The sequence below is a fragment of the Equus caballus genome, chromosome 14, assembly GCF_041296265.1.
Source record: "Equus caballus isolate H_3958 breed thoroughbred chromosome 14, TB-T2T, whole genome shotgun sequence".
Taxonomy (NCBI): Eukaryota; Metazoa; Chordata; class Mammalia; order Perissodactyla; family Equidae; genus Equus; species Equus caballus.
In genome coordinates, this window is record NC_091697.1 from 109,111,867 (window position 1) to 109,129,899 (window position 18,033).

Genomic DNA, 18,033 nt, shown 5'->3' on the forward strand with positions numbered 1-18,033 from the left:
CGCTGCGCGCGCAGCCTGCACCCCATCCTGCCCAGCCCCGAGGGAGACGCCGGGCCGCGCGACCCCAGAGCGACCCGGAGCCGGCGGCGGCGACGCGAGGTCATCGGGGGAACAGCCTCCAATTCTGTCCGGCCCGCGGGCCGCGTGATAGGCCGTAGCCAATCCCGGGGTAAAGCGGGTTGTTCCAAAAAAAAAACCCACCCAGCGGCTTCCTGCTTCCGCCGAGCCTCCTCTTCCTGCCGGCGTCCCGGAGCCCTGCGCCCTGTCCTCAGAGCCACTGCTGCCCCGGGGTCCCCGCGCCTCGGAGGCCCCCGCGTCCCTGGAGCCCGGGCCGCGCATCCGTGGAGCCTTGAGCCCCGCGACCCCCGGTGCCCTGCGTCTCGCGTCCCCGCGCGCTCCCCAAAGTCCCGGCGGCGGCAGGTCACGCCTAACCCGGCGGAGAGCGCCGCCTTCCTCCGCTCCGCCCGCACCATGGCCGCCCCCGACCTGTCCACCAACCTCCAGGAGGAGGCCACCTGCGCCATCTGCCTCGACTACTTCACGGACCCGGTGATGACCGACTGCGGCCACAACTTCTGCCGCGAGTGCATCCGGCGCTGCTGGGGCCAGCCCGAGGGCCCGTACGCCTGTCCCGAGTGCCGCGAGCTGTCCCCGCAGAGGAACCTGCGGCCCAACCGCCCGCTCGCCAAGATGGCCGAGATGGCGCGGCGCCTGCACCCGCCGTCGCCCGTCCCGCAGGGCGTGTGCGCCGCGCACCGCGAGCCGCTGGCCGCCTTCTGCGCCGACGAGCTGCGCCTGCTGTGCGCCGCCTGCGAGCGCTCCGGGGAGCACTGGGCGCACCGCGTGCGCCCGCTGCAGGAGGCGGCCGACGACCTCAAGGTGCGCCGCGGCTCCCGGGCTGGGGCGGAGGCGGGCCCGGTGCGAGTCTGGGCGTTGGGGGATCCGGGGCATGCAGCGCGTCCTGACCGGCTGCCTCGTGGGGCTGGAGCACCGCTCACCAGTGGGGCGCCTCCTGGGGTCTCGGGGTCGGGGGGCGTGCTCTCGGGGGATGTCCGGGGACTGGGCAGCTGTGCCTGACCCCGGGTGGAGATGGAGCCCGGAAGAGGAGAAAGCCGGAAGAGAACCTCAGAGATGGCTGGTCCCAGACGGACGGCCACGAACGAGGATTCTGAGCCCTCGGAGGGTGGTGGGCAGGGCCGGCCGTGGGGCGGAGGCCGGGCTGAAGCCCTGGAGAGCAGAGACTGGGGAGGCAGGAGGGAGCCCCCGCACAGCCCCAGGCTGGCGTCCGAGGGGGACACAGCCGTTGCCCTCGGAGGCAGGCGCGGGGCCCTAGGGCCGCCTCTGCCGCGGACATGCCAGGGCTGAGTCCCGAGCCGACCCCAGGCTGACATGCCTAGTTTTCCCGGACCGGAAGTGCATGTCTTTAAAACTCCGGCCGATGCCGGCTGTCCTCTCTCTGCCCGAGCCTCGGGGCGGACGCTCACGGCCGCTGCCGCCTCGCTCCGCACGGCTGCCCTGGGTTTGCTTCTGGGACCCAGGGACTGCATGCCTGGGCGGCACCTTTCAAGCTTCTTGACTGCGGTTTGCGTTTCGCTTCACGGGTGGTAGCTGATGAGGATTTTAGGCTGGTTAATTTTAAAACTGCAGAGGAGAAGCAGGCTCCGGGGACTGGAATTTGCTTGCTCTTTGATGAGAGACATTTGCATTTGTGAAGGAAGGGGGCATGGCCTTATCTCTGGAAACTTAATGGGGAAGGCAAGAACTTCAGTTGGTTACTGTCTGGCAACCTCATGTAACTGACCCCCGCCCCCCCCCCATCTTCCTTTGTCTTTGGCTGAGGATAATATTTAAGCGGTGGCTTCTGCCATTTACTCAATCCAGTTTGATTCTTATCTAAAAGTTGTGGGACCGCCCAATGGCCGGACCCTACCGGCACTGGTACCGTTTTAACTTTTTTTGTCTTGTAAAGAGATGGCTCACATACCTAAGCCTTAAATTTAGCCTTACTCTGCACCCATGTTTGCAGCAGCAGGGGCTCCTCCTGCCCGTGGGCCCTGTCCCCACGCAGCAGCCTGACTGCCCGTGGGTCCCGTCCCCATGCTATTCCACACTATTCTCTAAATAAAAGAGCACTACTGCCAGATCTTGAGAGTCCAAGAAATCTTTCTTTCGACTCCTCGGCTCACCAACCCCGCATCAGTAGCGTGTGTCTGCTGAGATGCACCAGGTACACAGCTTAGCCAGCGTTAGAGTCGGTACCCCGCCAGTCTGTCACTGCCATAGAGCAAGCTTCTGGGACAGCAGAAGAAACCTGTGCCCCGATCCACGTCAGTGGGCTTGTCCTGATACAGATTCCTGTGGTTTTTCTTCTTATTTTGAGGTACAACACACATAGGAATGTCCACTTCTCTTGTCCTGCCACAGGTTTGCACTCCCGTCACCAAGCACCCCGATCAGGGTGCAGAAAGTGACCAGGGAGCAGAGGGTGACCAGCAGCTCTCCAGAGCCACTCCCAGCTGACCTGATAAAGTCCCAGGGGGCAGCACTTAACGCTTCTATTTTGGGGGGGTGGAATACGTCTACCCTATTAGCACCAGTGATTGAGGTATGTGAATTAAACTGACAAAACACCAAGGGACAGGTGAAATGGGTAAAATCTTGTTAGTCTATTAAGTTTTACATGGCACGAGAGCTTCACAGAAAAGAAGCGAAAAACCCAAAGAAGTGGTTAGAGTCGAGGGTTGATGTTCCATTTTAACAGGGTGATAAGTTGTGGAGAAGTCACTAGACAAAGGGATGGGGATTTGGGCTTTTCGGGCTGATGAATCGTGGGATAGGAGCTGGGAGCTGTACGGGGGAACTAATGGAAGGTCAGGGCTGTTTAGCGAGGTGTGTTCAGGCGGGCTCATCTCCATGTCCATGACTCTGGGGACAAGTGCTCTCTCTTGCCTGGTACAGGGTGGGCCTCTGTCTCACAGGAAGCTTGCGTTCTGCCTTTAGGCCAAGAGGAGGACAGAGAGCTCTTCTGCATCTGTTGTTTCTCACTCACCTTCAGCTCAAAATCATCCTTATGCCCAAGGGCGCATTTGGGGCGACGAGTCCCGATCCCTCCCTGTGCTGGTGCCTGGGTTGCCTTAGTGCCCAGCAAACTGCGCTGACCCCAGTGGGCCATGGCTGACATTCACACAGCCTGGGGGTGCTCGCTCCAGAAAGCGCAACCTCTCAGGACCTCAGTCCATCCAGAGCACTGATGGAGAGCCGAGGGTGCTGCGAGCACAAGGCCACCGGCATGCCCCTGAGCACCGCTACTACCCCTCTTGTGACAGCCGTCAGGCCCTCGTGGCCCAGGCCTCGTGGCTTTCCCAGGGCCACCCGCATTGCACTGGGTGAAGTAGACGGGCGTGGGCCTGGGGTCTGGCCCGAGGAGCCGGTATAGATGTGCCCGTCCCACCACTCGTTCCTCTGAAGCTGAGCCACGGCCCGCCTGGCACAGGCACAGAGAAGCAAGGGGGTTTGGAGGAAGGAAGGCTGCAATGTGGCAGAACCTCGGCCGTGGGGTGTGGGAAGCTTGGCCAGAGATGAGGAGGGGGTCAGGGAAAAGAAATTTGGGTGAGGGGGGATGTCGGCCTTAGTGGTAGGTGGGAGGGCGTCTCCTGGCAAATTCGAGTGTGTTCTACCTGTCACATCCCAGACGCTGTTTCCTGTGACTGTGTCCCCGCCGAGTTTAGGCTCAGCTGGGGTTGGGCGGGCGGGGTCACTCTGGCTGGCCTTTCCTCCCTGCAGGGCAAGCTGGAGAAGTCCCTGGAGCATCTGCGGAAGCAGATGGAGGACGCGCTGCTGTTCCAGGCCCAGGCCGAGGAGACCTGCACCCTGTGGCAGGCAGGTGGCTGGGTGCCCAGGGTCCTGGTGGGTGGGGGACGGGGGCACTGGGCCCGCACTGCTGGAGGCCGCCGTCCACTCGGCCTCGTGCTTCTGCATCAGGCGGCACCCAGTTCTAGACTCCGTTCATAACCCGCTGGGGCTGGGGGGAGGGATGGATGGGCTGGGGGCTCAGGTGGTGGGAGGAAGGGGTGTGGAGGGATCTCAAGTGTAGATTTAAGGGTGGAGGGGAGTGGGGTTGGGGTCAGGGTGGCCACGGGGCCCCAGCCCTCAGCTGTCCGCTCCGGCATCCGCAGAAGATGGTGGAGAGCCAGCGGCAGAACGTGCTGGTGGAGTTCGAGCGGCTGCGCCGCCTGCTCGTGGAGGAGGAGCAGCGGCTGCTACAGAGGCTAGAGGAGGAGGAGCTGGAGGTGCTGCCCCCACTGCGAGAGAGCGCCGCCCGGCTAGAGCAGCAGAGCACCCAGCTGGCCCAGCTCATCGAGGAGCTGGAGGGGCGCTGCCAGCTGCCTGCGTTGGGGCTGCTGCAGGTGAGCCGGCCCAGCCCTTGGTGGTACGCAGGGGGCTGTCGACAGGCGGGGTCGTGGAGGAAGCCCCAGGAAGGCAGGGGTAGAGCCGGCCGCCCACCCGCCATGCTCTCCTGACCTCCAGGTCCTGCCTGCAACGTCGGGGGTCAGGCAGGCTGGCACAGGCGTCCAGGTGTAAGTGTGGGTCCCATGGACGCCACGCAGCTCGGGGTGGACACCAGTCCCCAGCCATGTTGAGAACGGCTATTGGCGCTGGTCCTGGAGCCCCACTGGGGACGGGCCGGGCCTCGTGAGTGGTGTTGCAGGGCCCGGGGCCTGTGGGTCGTGGCCCAGCCCTCTGCAGGGTCGGGCCCACTGGGCTGATAGGAAAGGCCGGCAGGTCTCCTGTAGGCTTCCTCTTGGCTGTGTCACCCTGAGGACCTACCTGGCTCCTGGCCCAGCTCTTTGTGCGTGGCCCAGGGGACTTGCTGTGGGAGGCGACCCTGTGGAGCCTCAGGGCTGAGTGGACCTGCAGGGGTCAGAAAGAGGCTTCTGAGGTTTGAACTTGAATCCTGTCCTGGGGTTTGAACTTGGCCTGTGGCTTCTGCTGAGCCGTCGCGCGATTAGAAGCCTAGGGAACAGGAAGAACCTGGCAAGTGTCTGGGGGACGTGAGGGACGGCAGCCGAAGTGGCTGGGTCATGACGTGAGGGGCTGGGTGGCCAGCCAGGAAGCGAGCGCGAGCACCCTTGGATGACGAATGGTGCCGGATGGGGCCCAGGGAGTGGAGGTTCTTGAAGGAGGAGCAGTCGGCCCAGCAAGTGAGGTGGGACCCACGGAAATGCGACTGGGGTCTCAGTTGACGGGGCCCCGTGGGGGTGGTCTCTGCTGGCCTGGCCGCGTTTCCTACTGCTGAGTTGCTGCCTGCCCCCATCAATGCCCCCACCTGCCCCTGCCCTCACCTGTTCCCACCTGCCCCCACCAGTGCCCCCACCTGTTCCTACCAGTGACCCCACTGGTGCCCCCTCCTGCCCCCTGCTGCTCCTGTCTCCCAGCCAAGGCCTTGCCATCCGCTGCTGCCCTGCTAGCCGACTTCAGGGAAGGTGCCCCCGCCCCAAGCACCCCTGGCCCATGCTGTGTGGGGGGTGTTGGGGAGCAGCCCCAGCAGCACCCTGTTTACTGATGTAGGTGGGGGAGATCAGGTGCGCTTGTGCCCTTGGCCACAGTACTGGACGAGGAGTGCCCACAGCCCGTGGTCGGGGGAGGCGAGGGTTTGGGTGCCTGCCAGGGTCCCACCGCCTGGCTCCCAGCTGCCCCTCAGGCCTTCCTCCACGGCTGTCCTCCATGGGTGCAGAGCATTTGCCTAAGGCTGTGTGTCCGAGTCCCCACTGCCCGAGGCGGCCAGGCAGTCTCTGCAGAGGCCAAGCCTCTCCTCTGGAGGCCCCGGCCCCCACCCCTGGGCAGGGAGGGCCTTGCACTTTCCTCTCCTGCAGCCCTGCCTCTCACGCACACATATACATTTTGTTCCTGAGCAGCCGGCCTCGTGACAGCTAAGACCCCTCCTCCCCCCATTTCCCAGCACCCAGGTGAAACAACTCAGGCTGTTTCTGCTTTGCACCCAGGCTACGGTAGGTTCCTTGTGCCCTGGGCCCTTTGCACATGCCTCTCCAGGCTGCACTTCACCGTGTCTCCCAGTGCACCCTTCTTGGGCTGCAGAAGCCCACAAGTCTTCCTTTTCCTTTGAGGCCTAGTGTGTCTTGTTCCCCCCACACAGAATCAGCCACTTGTGTGTGTGACAATCTCCCGCCTCGAGGGAAGCCCTCATCGGGCACAGTGTTACCTACTTCTGTGTCCCAGGGTCCAGCCCGGTAGCTGGTGCACACTGGGGTCAGAATGACCACACGTGAGGTTTGTTTGATTGACCATGTGGACTGGGTCCCTGCTATGCCTGGGCGCTGTTCTAAAAAGGCAAAAGACCAAGCTGTTTGCTGCCAGGAGCCAGCGCTCCAAGTAGCTGAGCATCTCAGCAGCTTGGGCTGCGTAACAAATGCCACAGCCAGGGCTCAAACACAGCTTTCGTTGTCTCCCAATCTGGAGGCTGGAAGTCAGAGGCCCAGGTGAGGGCAGGGCTGCTTCCTCCTGAGGCCTCTCCTTGGTGTGTAGACGGCCATCTCCTTGTGTCCTCACGTGGTTGTCCCTCAGAGTGTCCGCGTCCTTGTCGTGTGGGATCAGGGCCCACCCCAGTGACGTCACTTTACTGTCATCACCTCTCGAAAGGCCCCGTCTCCACGTACAGTCTCATTCTGAGGTGCTGGGGGCTGCGGCTCCAGCATGTGGAATCAGGGGACTCAGTTCAGCCTGTCACACTGAGCAGAAGGCTCTCATGGATCACCACAGGGAAGGTGGAGTGTGAGTTGGGACCTGAGGGAGGGCCACGGGCACAGGCTGGGCAGGCAGAGGGGTGAATGGGAGCAGACGAGGCTGCAGGCACCAGACAGCCATTGCCCGGAGCGCAGCAGGCGGGAGGCACTGGGCCAAAACAGGTGGAATCCCAGCTGGGGTGTTCCACCAAAACAGGTGTTCACCCACTGGAACCCCACCCCACCTGTCCCAACACCCAAGGGTGCTTGGAGCTCTGGATGAGGGAGCCCGCTCCTGACGTCCTGTGTGCTCTGAATGTGTGCAGGGAATGGGACCGAGTCTGCAGGGCTAGCTTCGCCCTAAGTGTCTCCAGCGTACCCATGTCTGAGCCATACTCCAGGCAGCCCCGGGTGGTTTCTGACTGCATGTGTGTGTGTGTACACGTATGTGCGTAGGTATATATGTATTTCCTGCCTGGGGTTCCAGGGGCCGAGAGAGGGAGCAGAGCGAGGTTTGAGGGGCGCTGGTGCACAGGGCTGGGCCGCGGGCAGGCGCAGTACCAGAGTACAGGCACTGACACTGCGTGTTTCTCCCACAGGACGTCAGGGACATCCTGTGCAGGTAGGAGCCCTGGCCAGCCCCCCGGGAAGATGAGTGGGGGGGCGGGGTGGGCCGGCCACAGGGGTGACACCTACGCTGCCCCCCCAGGGTCCAAGACGTGAAGCTGCAGCCTCCCGAGGTGGTGCCCATGGAGATGAGGACGGTGTGCAGGGTGCCGGGGCTGGTGGAGGCCCTGCGGAGGTTCCGAGGTGGGTCCCATTGGCATGTGGGGCCCAGGGGGCTTGCTGCTGGCTCTGGTCCAGGAGTGCAGGGTCTGAGCTCCTGCTGATACCCAGGGTCTGGTGGGAACGGCTCCCAGTTCACAGACAGGAAGGCTGAAGGTGTCAGGGCCGTCGGACAGGAGGCAGCGGTCAAGGGGAGGCCAGGCCTGGGGAGCCCTGAGTGCGAGCTGGGCTGGAAGGGACACGCTTCGCTCTAGGGACTGAGAGAATGGACGTAGAAAGCACCAGGGGTTCCTCTGTCCTCTGAAGGAGGAGGATTCTCAAGGCAGTGTGGGCCGCTTTCTAGAACATTCCAAGTTGTGACTACAAGTGGGTGGGTGGTCATTTCAGAGTGGGTGGGGACGTGGTTGGTTTGCAGCCAGTCTCTCTGGCCGGCCGTCGGGGTGCAGGGCCTGGGATAGACAGCCCATGGGTAACCGCTGCTTTGTCTGCAGGGGACGTGACTCTTGATCCCGACACCGCCAATCCTGAGCTGGTCCTGTCGGAGGACAGGCGGAGCGTGCGGCGCGGGGACCTGCGGCAGGCCCTGCCTGACAGCCCTGAGCGGTTCGACCCCGGGCCCTGCGTGCTGGGCCGGGAGCCCCTGACCTCCGGCCGCCACTACTGGGAGGTAGAGGTGGGGGAGCGGGCCAGCTGGGCCCTGGGCGTCTGCAGAGACAACGCCAATCGCAAGGAGAAGGGCGAGCTGTTCGCCGGCAACGGCTTCTGGATCCTGGTGTTCCTGGGCAGCTACTACAACTCCTCCGAGCGCGCCTTCGCCCCCCTCCGAGACCCGCCCCGGCGCGTGGGCATCTTTCTGGACTACGAGGCGGGACACTTATCCTTCTACAGCGCCACCGACGGCTCGCTTTTGTATGCCTTCCCCGAGACACCCTTCTCAGGGACCCTCCGGGCCCTCTTCTCGCCTCTGTCCAGCAGCCCCACCCCGATGACCATCTGCAGACCGAAAGGTGGGCCTGGGGACATGCTGGCTTCCCAGTGAGGTGGCCCTCGTGGTGAGTGGGTCTCTCATGGCTCCTCGTCCTGGCTTTGGGTCTTTGAGCCACTTGGAAAGCCTGGGAGGAAGGTGCGTGTCCTCTGAGCTGTGGAAAGAGCTCGTAGGGCCTCTGATGTGCGCAGTAAAACTGAACTTGCTGTCACTCCTGGGAAGCTGTGCAAGGCGTGCAGAGCCGGCTGCATCCTGCCCTGGGATGTCCTCCCAGATCGTCGGATGCCGAGACCCTCTCTGCTGGGGCATCACCAACAGCCCTTCGCAGAACCCCGAGCCCAGGACCCCGGCAGCTCTGGTTCCAGGAGCCCACCCAGCCTGGCTGCATTCTGTGGAGAGGCACCGGGGTCCTACGACTCCAGGGCTGCACCCTGAGAAAGCTGCCGGCAGTCTCGGGGTCTGGTCCCATAAAACGGGCTGGATGTGGCTGCCTCAGGTTAGTCAGGGTGCAGCAGGGGGGACCTGGGAAAGGCCAGAGGAGGGGAGAGGGAGCAAAAGGCGCTGATAGTGCAGCCTAGTAACCAGGACACACGGAAGCGCCAACCACTCGGGGATCCTGAAAATGCCCCTTCACTGGCCCCTAGTGCGGAGGCTGGGATGTGGGGGTCCTGTGGGCCTGGAGGTGAGCACTGGTGGGCAAGCTCCCAGTTTCCATCTGAGCTGCGCTGAGAGCCGCAGGCTGGCGTTGCCCTCACAGACGGCCTGCAGGGCATCCCGGCGTCTCTGGCCCCCCACTGCTCTTGCCTGCCCTGGGGGAGGGGCGATACTGCTTATGGAATCCGGGATTCGTTTTGCTTTTAACTTTTGCACTGCTTCACCCTCTCAGGAAGGTGTGGTGTGGCATCTGCATCCCTAGGATTTATTTATTCCAAGGACCCTTCTCACAGTAAATAAACAGCATTGTCTGTAATCCCACTGTCTTTAAGTGGTGGGGGGTGGGGGTCGCAGGTTGGGAAAGTGCTGGGCAGAGGGCCAGCCCGGGGAGGGTGGCGCTGAGGCAGGATGCTTGCAGGCAAAGTCAGGGACGCGGCTACTGCCCCCGTGAACACAGCGACTCCCAGACGTGGTCTCCCTGGTCTTTGCTCGACGTGCGTGTTCATTTCATGCACCTGCTGCAGAAATTTTTTGTTTTTCCAGATAACCTTTCCCTGATAAACACTGTGTTCAGTAGCCAGGTAGTTTTCCACTTGTTGGTCATTCCTTTACTCATTCTTTCATCCTTGGGCTTTTTTGTTATTAGATGTATTCCCCTTTGAATGTCTTCAGCAGTTCCTTCAAATTATGTGCACGGGGGAAGGATTTTTGAGGCAGGAGTCCGGGCATTTTCCTGGCTGGAGAAGTGCCCCCATCTCATTTTCCTGAGCAGCTGAGCCCACTGTCACTTTCTGTTGACAATCTGAGTGTACCGTGGGTTCCCGCCTGGAGCAAGATCTGGACATCAAGGTTTGGGACTTCACCATGGCTGCCAGAAACGCCACTGGGAGGACAGCCTCATGGGTGAGAGCATGGACAAGCACTCAGCCGCACTCAGGGCACCAGGACAGACACCTCCAGCCGCGGTGTTAGGGTAGAGCTGGACACCAGTCGGGGAGACGGAAAACCATTTGTGTCTACCGTTCTGAGTTCTGGGCAGAGACCAGCTCGTCACTGCTGGTGCAGAGGCTCACCACCATCAGTGCAGATCACCCACTGCTAGTGTAGCGCCCACCTACAGCTAATGTAGGAGCTCACTCACGGCTAGTCTAAGTGATCACCCACTCTTAGTGCAGGAGCTCAGCACTGCTAGTGTAAGTGATCACCCACTCTTAGTGCAGGAGCTCAGCACTGCTCGTGAAGGACACGTCATAGGTCGTTCCCTGGCCCTCCTGGAGCTACCTGCCCACGTGCGGGGCCTTCGCTTTTCCTGTCATCGCTTCACACCTAGAGCAGCGGGGGCACCTGCCTGCACCTTGCTTTCAGCAGGGAGAACACCCAGCAAGGTGAGTCAGGTGTGAGCTTGTCCGTGAGTACCAGGGAGCTCATCCCTTCTGACGGTGGGGGGCAGCAGAACACGCCACCCCTGAACTCCCATTTGGCGTAAGGTATGTTTCGAGCAGGAGCAGCCACACTGCGCAGGGCAGACACTGACGGGTGTCCTGGCCCCTCCGCACAGGGAGAACAGGCCGGCACAGGAGATGGCTCCCGACCTCCCAGCCTGGAGACGGCACTGAGAATGCACCTAACTAACCTACTAACTAGCTTATCTGCCACTCCTTTACTTGGCCATGGTGGGCCGGCCATCGAAGTCCACAACCACTTCCCTTGACCTGTCATTTATCCACACACTTTCGTTCCTTGTGGAGGGTGCTGGATAAGCAGGAGTCTAAGCCACTGCTCTGAGTGCCTCGTTTTCCCTGGCTGTCTCCCACGTGTACATGTTCACAGACTCGTTTTTCTCGTTAACCCGTCTTAACAAGACAAGACAACAGGTTTTTCTCGTTAACCTGTATTGTTAACAAGACAGCGATGGCGAGCTCTAACTAGCAGTGGTGAGCTCCTGCACTAGCAGTGGTGATCACTTACACTAGAAGTGAGCTCCTACACTAGCAGTGGGGAGCTCCTGCACTAGCAGTGGTGAGCTCCTACACTAGCAGTGGTGAGCTCTTACACTAGAAGTGAGTAATCTACACTAGCAGTGAGTGAGCTACACTAGCAGTGGTGAGCTACACTAGCAGTGGTGATCACTTACACTAGAAGTGAGTAATCTACACTAGCACTGGTGAGCCCCTACACTAGAAGTGAGTAATCTACGCTAGCAGTGAGTGAGCTACACTAGCAGTGGGGAGCTCCTGCACTAGCAGTGGTGAGCTCCTACACTAGAAGTGAGTAATCTATACTAGCAGTGGTGAGCTACACTAGCAGTGGTGATCACTTACACTAGAAGTGAGTAATCTACACTAGCAGTGGTGAGCTCCTACACTAGCAGTGGTGAGCTCCTACACTAGCAGTGGTGAGCTCTTACACAAGAAGTGAGTAATCTACACTACCAGTGAGCTCCTGCACTAGCAGTAGTGAGCTCCTACACCAGCAGTGGGGAGCTCCTACACTAGCAGTGGTGATCACTTACACTAGAAGTGAGTAATCTACACTAGCAGTGGTGAGCTCCTACACTAGCAGTGGTGATCACTTACACCAGAAGTGAGTAATCTACACTAGCAGTGGTGAACTCCTATACTAGCCGTGGTGAGCTCCTACACTAGCTGTGGTGAGCTCCTACACTAGCAGTGGTGATCACTTACACTAGAAGTGAGTAATCTTCTACACTAGCAGTGGTGAACTCCTATACTAGCAGTGGTGATCTGCACTAGCAGTTGTGATCTCCTGCACTAGCCGTGGTGAGCTCCTACACTAGCTGTGGTGAGCTCCTACACTAGCAGTGGTGATCACTTACACCAGAAGTGAGTAATCTACACTAGCAGTGGTGAACTCCTATACTAGCCGTGGTGAGCTCCTACACTAGCTGTGGTGAGCTCCTACACTAGCAGTGGTGACCACTTACACTAGAAGTGAGTAATCTTCTACACTAGCAGTGGTGAACTCCTATACTAGCAGTGGTGATCTGCACTAGCAGTTGTGATCTCCTGCACTAGCCGTGGTGAGCTCCTACACTAGCTGTGGTGAGCTCCTACGCTAACAGTGGGTGGTCTCCACCACCAGTAGATGATTGGCAGCAGCCAACGATCTAAGGAGGAAATGACAATAGAAATTAGTAAGTATCTGGAGATAAATGAAAACACAAAATAGGAAAACGTACCAGATGCTGTGAAAGCAGTTTTAAGAGGAAAATTTATACTGTAAATGTTTATATTAGAAAAGAAGAGAAATCTCAAATCAACAGCCTAACATTACACCTCAAGCAACTAGAAAAAGAAGGCAAATTAAATGCGAATCTAGCGGAAAGAAGGAAATAATATAGGTTAGAGCAGTGATAAATGAAATAAATAATAGAAAAGCAACAGAGAAAAACTTCAAAACTAAGAGTTTGTTCTTTAAAAAGAACAATAAAATTGACAAACTTTTAGCTAAATTATGAAAAAAAAACAATTAAAATCAGAAATGAAAGGGGACATTACAACTGATTATACGGAAATAATTTTTGTCTCTACAGTCACCCCATTTCTACCATACATAACCAAAGTGAGATTAGTCTGTCTAGTTTCCAACTTAGCCTGATTGTTAACATAAGTGCAGCAAGAATAGTGATGACCATGTAGAATCTTGTAAATCTGCTCTTCTGGAACTTTCCATAAGGAATGTCAGATTAGACTTGTAAAAGCCTCTTGAGGCTCGGAAGACAAGCCAAGTCTGCCTCGACGTCAGATTTCACTTGCAATTTCTATAGATTTGGGTTAATTCCTCTCTTCCTGAGGTCCCTAAAATATCCTGAGATTCCTGGACCTGCCAGGAATTCACCTGGAGAGGCTGCTGAGAGTCCTATAAGCAAGACACCAGGCTGATTTGTCCAAGATTTACTGGCTCCATAAAGTCAACCTTAATTCCTTGAAACTGTCTGGTCATATCTGATTTTATGCATATTCTCAAATGTGACATTCCAGTAAAAACCTTATTGTAACCAATGTTTCCAGTTGTGTCCTGTTACAAGGAAAACAGATTCTTGAACTTACGCAAATAAGTATCTTGCCATGAAAATAAGAATACTTAATGAGTTCCTTAATTCTGGAGGGATCAGGTAGGGAGAAAAGGATAAATGTTTCAATTCTGTTTACAAAGCCATAACTTACCAAATTGCTGTACGTTATAGATAGCTTAAGAGAAAAAAGTTCCATAAAGCTGGAAAAACAAAACATTAAAGAACCAGCAATGTTTCAAAGAAAAAGCTGTAAAAAGTATAACCATCCTCATGAGTTTGTTTGGCCCATGGGATTAATTCTTGTTGATCTTGATCTGTTGTTAGCAGTTTTCTGAAGCCATTACTTTCTCGTCTAGGGTTCTGTGAATCCTTACCCCTCAGTGGTATGATCTGAGAGTTATCAGAAATCTGTCCTTGTCAGAGCTCTTTCCATGAAGCTCCTCGAAACAAGCACCTTGCGAAAATGTCCAAGTAAAACAGTAACTGTAAATGACAAAGGACTCAACAATGGCCACAGTTAACATATACAGAGCTAGGACATTGAGAATTACACGCAAGTGATGAAAGAATTCACAGGAGATCGAAGTAGATGGAGGCACAGTGTGTCTGTGGATTGATACACAGATTTAACACGATTCCTATCAAACTCTCAGCAAGATTTTGTTGCACATGTAAACAAGATTATTCTAAAATTTGTGCAGAAAAGTAAAGGAGCTACAAAATCTGGAACAGTTTTGAGAGGGAGGCGTCGAGGGAACAGAACCCGTATTCCCACACTCAGGACTCGCCGTACAGCCTCAGGAATCAAGGCGGTGGGTATTGAGGAGGGACAGACAGACATGAACAGAACAGACCCAGGATCAGACCCACACAAATCTGCCCAAATGGTCTTTCACGGGAGCAAAGGCAATTCAACAAAGGAAGGAGCCTCTTCAACAAATGGTGCTGGAGCAAAGGGATGTCTGGGGGAAAACAAACCTCAACCTAAAGCTCACACCTTATGTGAAAATTTACTCAAAATGGATCACAGCCTTGAGTGTAAAATGTAAAACTTTTAGAGAAAATAGGATGAAGTCATCGGACCCATACCCTTATCAGATACGTGCTGGTTGTGTAAAACAGCTCATCGAGAGCATGTGTTGGCTGGGGCCATCCCGTGGGCATCCAGATGAGAAGCACTCAGAGATGTCGGGTTCAATATTTCTGAAAGATACTGACACTCAGGGGGTTATTTCTCCCTTACGCCTGATGAGGGACCATTCCCAGGAAATCTTAACAGGGTTCATTATCTCCCGGAAACCACTGCTTAGGCAGGAGGGAGCCAGGAGGAACGAGTCCCAGGAGATCACGTTACACACGAGGGTTGTCCTGTAAGGACCATTTGATTGGGAGAGCAAGGTTTCTGAAGAATCTTTATGGATACGTAAGAGCAAAGCAGGATCAGCGAAAACATCTTGGTGAACTAATAATGATGGTGGAGATTGGTGATGGTGGAGGGAGTTATGGCGATGATGGATGTAATGTTGGAGGTCTGAGCTCGCTCGCCCTCTTTTTTTCCTCCAAAGATACGTATTACATTTTATATTCTCTGTTAAGACGAGCAAACTTCCCGATTACATTAACATCAAAAAACATCTCGTTTCCCAAGCTGGCCTTGGAGTCTCTGCCAACACCTTCCTCCTTCTCTTCATGCTCCTTCTGGATTGCAGGCGTAAGCACCTCACCCCACCCCCGACCTGTCTGTCACTTGGCCATCCTCCACATGGTGATGCTTGTCACCATGGTGCTCCTAATGCTGACAGACATGTTTGGGATAAGGAATTTCCAAAATGATTCTCATGCAAGGCCTTGGTCTACCTGAACTGGATCCTGAAGGGCCTCTCTATCTGCACCACCTGACTCCTGAGGGTGCCCCAGGCCATCACCGTCAGGCCCAGCACCTCCTGGCTGGTCAAATTCACATCCACAAATTATATCCTCCATTTCTTCTTCTTCTTGTGGTTCCCACACGTGCCCTTCTGTAGTAACCTGGTCATCTACTGTGTCTTCACCCAGCGTGTCCTCACTGAGCCACACGTTTATCAGTGAGTAGTGTTCCTCCTCCCCTCTGAGCTAGTTGTCGGGGACCTGCTCTTCACGCTGTCACTGTCCAGCGATGTCTCCTTTGTAGGCATTGTGCTGCTCTCAAGTGCATCCATGGTCATTCTCCAGTGCAGACACAAGAGACAGTCCCAGCTCTGTCACAGCACCAGCTTCTCCCCAAGAAGCCCCCAGAGCAAAGGACCGTCAGCCCATCGCGCTGCTGGTGGGTTTCTCTGAGGGCATGGACTGGGAGGACTTAAACGCCTCTTTCTTCTCAACATGTTATGGATGAAGGACTCGGTCACTCTTGGTGTCCAGAGGCTTGCAGCCAACAGTTAGGCCACGGTCAGTGCTTTGCTGCTAATCACAGCTGATAAAAAGATAACCAGAGTTTTTCAAAATATGTTGAGGGAGAGCCATCCAGTTCAAACAAATTAGTGATGGCATTTGTTTTAAATGAATCTCCTGGTTCAGATCGATTGTTCATGCAGCACAGCATGGCCCTCTGGCTTAACTCCGTGCCTTGGTGGGTCTTTTTCCCTGCGTCCCTGTCCTGTCAGTCTTTTCGTGCCTGTCGGTTCTTACTGCTCCTGTGGGCTGCCCAGTCCTTCAGGAGGCTCTTAGAGTTATCATCCTTTTCACTCCTCTAACCATCTATCCTCTAGAAGCTCCTGCTGGTGATAAAAGTCCTCAGTTTTCGTGCTTCTGAAAATATTTTTACTTTGTCCTTAGTCATTAAGGATATTTCACTCGGCTCACGTACTTAGCTAGTTCAACCTCTTTTTGTGTTTTCTGAATCTGAGAATTATTTTCACTTTTGGGAAATTTATAATTTGTTATTTTACTCATGATTGTTTTTATAAAACTCTCTTCTCTGTTTCTAGACACCCAGTCAGGTCCACCTTCTTTCTCTCCAGCCGTCCTGTGTGACGGACCTTTTCCTGTGCTGCCGTCTCTGTGGCTGTCAGCTTCCTGCACCTCAGCTTCCCTGGTCACTGACGCTTTTTACAGCTGAATCTCATTTAGTGTTTAATCCACACCACACCTTGGTTTTAATTTCAGTTATCATAGTTTTCCACTTTAGAATTTCTTTCTGGCTATTTCCCAAACGACCTGGCCAGCTTCATGGTGTCTTTCTCTCCAAGCGATTTTGATTTCCTCCTCTGTTCCACTTTTTATCTGTTGACACACTGCCAATACCTGTGTTAGGAGTCCCTTGGTTTTTCGGCTTCTGTCCTTCCTCCCTGTGTCCGGCTTCCTTTGGTGCCTCATGGTTTCAGATTCCACGCTCCTGTTTGCCTGGTCTGGATTCGTGGCTCCCCAGCCAGATTGGGTAAAACTGAGCATCCCATTTCAGTGGGGGCCTCTGTCTACTTGCCCACCTGCCTTGTCCTGAGCTGTGACCACTGTTGAAACACAAGTGTCCAGCTGCCGTGTCCAACCCTGGTCTGTCTTTGCTTTTGCCCTGGGAATACCCTGACTTTCTTGGGAATTCTGCTGTGATAGAGTGTGCCTGCTGTAATTTGCTTCAGAGTTTCAGTTTTCTGAATCAGAAAGCGTTTTCAGAATATCTATTGACCAATCAATCTAATCTATGTAATCTGTTGATCAATCAATCTAATCTATCATCTATCTTTCTATCTAGAATCTATCTCTTTATCTATCTATCCATCATATCTACCTATCTATCTAATCTGTCACATACGTATCTACCTATCTCATCCATCCATCCATCTCATCTCTCTATCTATAATCTTTCTCCCTTCTATCATATATTGATCAGATCTATCTATCTATATCTATTTATCTATCTATTGATTGATCTATCTTATCTAAATATCTGCCATCTAGCTAGCTAGCTATCATATCTGCTGGCCAAGCTGCCCAAGGGGTCAGCAGCCCCATGTGCAAGGGAGACTTGTGTTGAAGGCACATTGACCTCCGGCCGCAGAACACAGGGTCTCAGAAGAAACCCCAAGTGTCTGTATTCTGAACACTATTTGTTTCCAAGGTACCACATGGCAACGGCAGATTGCATAGTGTGATAAAATGAAAACTTAAATTTGTTTTGATGTTCTATGTTCTGCAGTAATCCCATCCCTGTTTTAGCAAAGACTAGAGTTGGGGGATGAAGAAGTCCTTTGCTGCTGACCTCCACATCTCGTCCTTAGGCTGCCTCTTTAAAATTAATTATCGTTTCTGTTTTCCCATTTAATGCAGAAATTATTTAGGATGGTTTTTAAAACTCCCAAGTGGATATCTATAACTTGTTTATACTGTCATTGATGGTTACCGATGTCATTCACAGAGGCCAGAAAATACGGCCTGTCTGTCTTTCTGCCCAACACATAAATGTTTCCACTTGTGTTACTGATACTTCTACAAATTCATTTATTTTTGTATGTCTGCTCTCTTGGTGTCTGAACATGGCGTATTAAAATCTCCTACTGTGATTGCCAGTGCATCAATCTCACTTTGATTTCCATAACTTTCTGTTTCCTGTCTATTAAGTTATGATGTATCACATTTATACAAGTAATTTGCTTATAATAATACCTAAACCATATGAAGTTGTTGATCACTATTTTCAGTGTTAATTGCTGTTATTCATCACCATTTTAGTTCATGGGTGCCAGACTGTGTTGTATCGGTTCTTACTTAGAAGTTGTTGGGGACGGACATCCAGACCTCGTCCATCCTCTCGAGTATCAGATGCACAGTCACCGCGAGCCCTCAGGTTCAGATCTCGC

General features: G+C 54.9%; 1 protein-coding gene across 2 annotated transcripts; it reads left to right on the plus strand.

The window, feature by feature from the left end:
• Nucleotides 1-64: 64 nt before the first annotated feature.
• On the plus strand, nt 65-12,425 carry TRIM11 (tripartite motif containing 11). 2 transcript variants are annotated; one of them, XR_011425278.1, is made up of 7 exons: nt 230-879; nt 3,784-3,879; nt 4,176-4,406; nt 7,340-7,362; nt 7,450-7,550; nt 8,018-9,007; nt 9,812-12,425. XR_011425278.1 is itself a non-coding variant. In XM_023618275.2 (6 exons), the coding sequence occupies exons 1-6, from the start codon at nt 472-474 to the stop codon at nt 8,563-8,565; spliced, it is 1,407 nt and encodes a 468-aa protein (XP_023474043.1). In that variant the 5' UTR covers nt 65-471; the 3' UTR covers nt 8,566-9,481. The 2 variants fall into 2 exon arrangements, 1 of the variants encoding a protein (XP_023474043.1); XM_023618275.2 differs by lacking the exon at nt 9,812-12,425 and having other exon boundaries at nt 65-879; nt 8,018-9,481.
• The last annotated feature ends 5,608 nt before the right edge of the window (nt 12,426-18,033 follow it).

Bases quoted from the DNA above. Each gene is read 5' to 3' on its own strand.
- TRIM11 (XM_023618275.2), top strand. From the start codon at position 472: ATGGCCGCCCCCGACCTGTCCACCAACCTCCAGGAGGAGGCCACCTGC. The intron at 880-3,783 runs GTGCGCCGCGGC...TCCTCCCTGCAG, and splicing joins AGGCGGCCGACGACCTCAAG to GGCAAGCTGGAGAAGTCCCT. The intron at 7,551-8,017 runs GTGGGTCCCATT...CTTTGTCTGCAG, and splicing joins GGCCCTGCGGAGGTTCCGAG to GGGACGTGACTCTTGATCCC.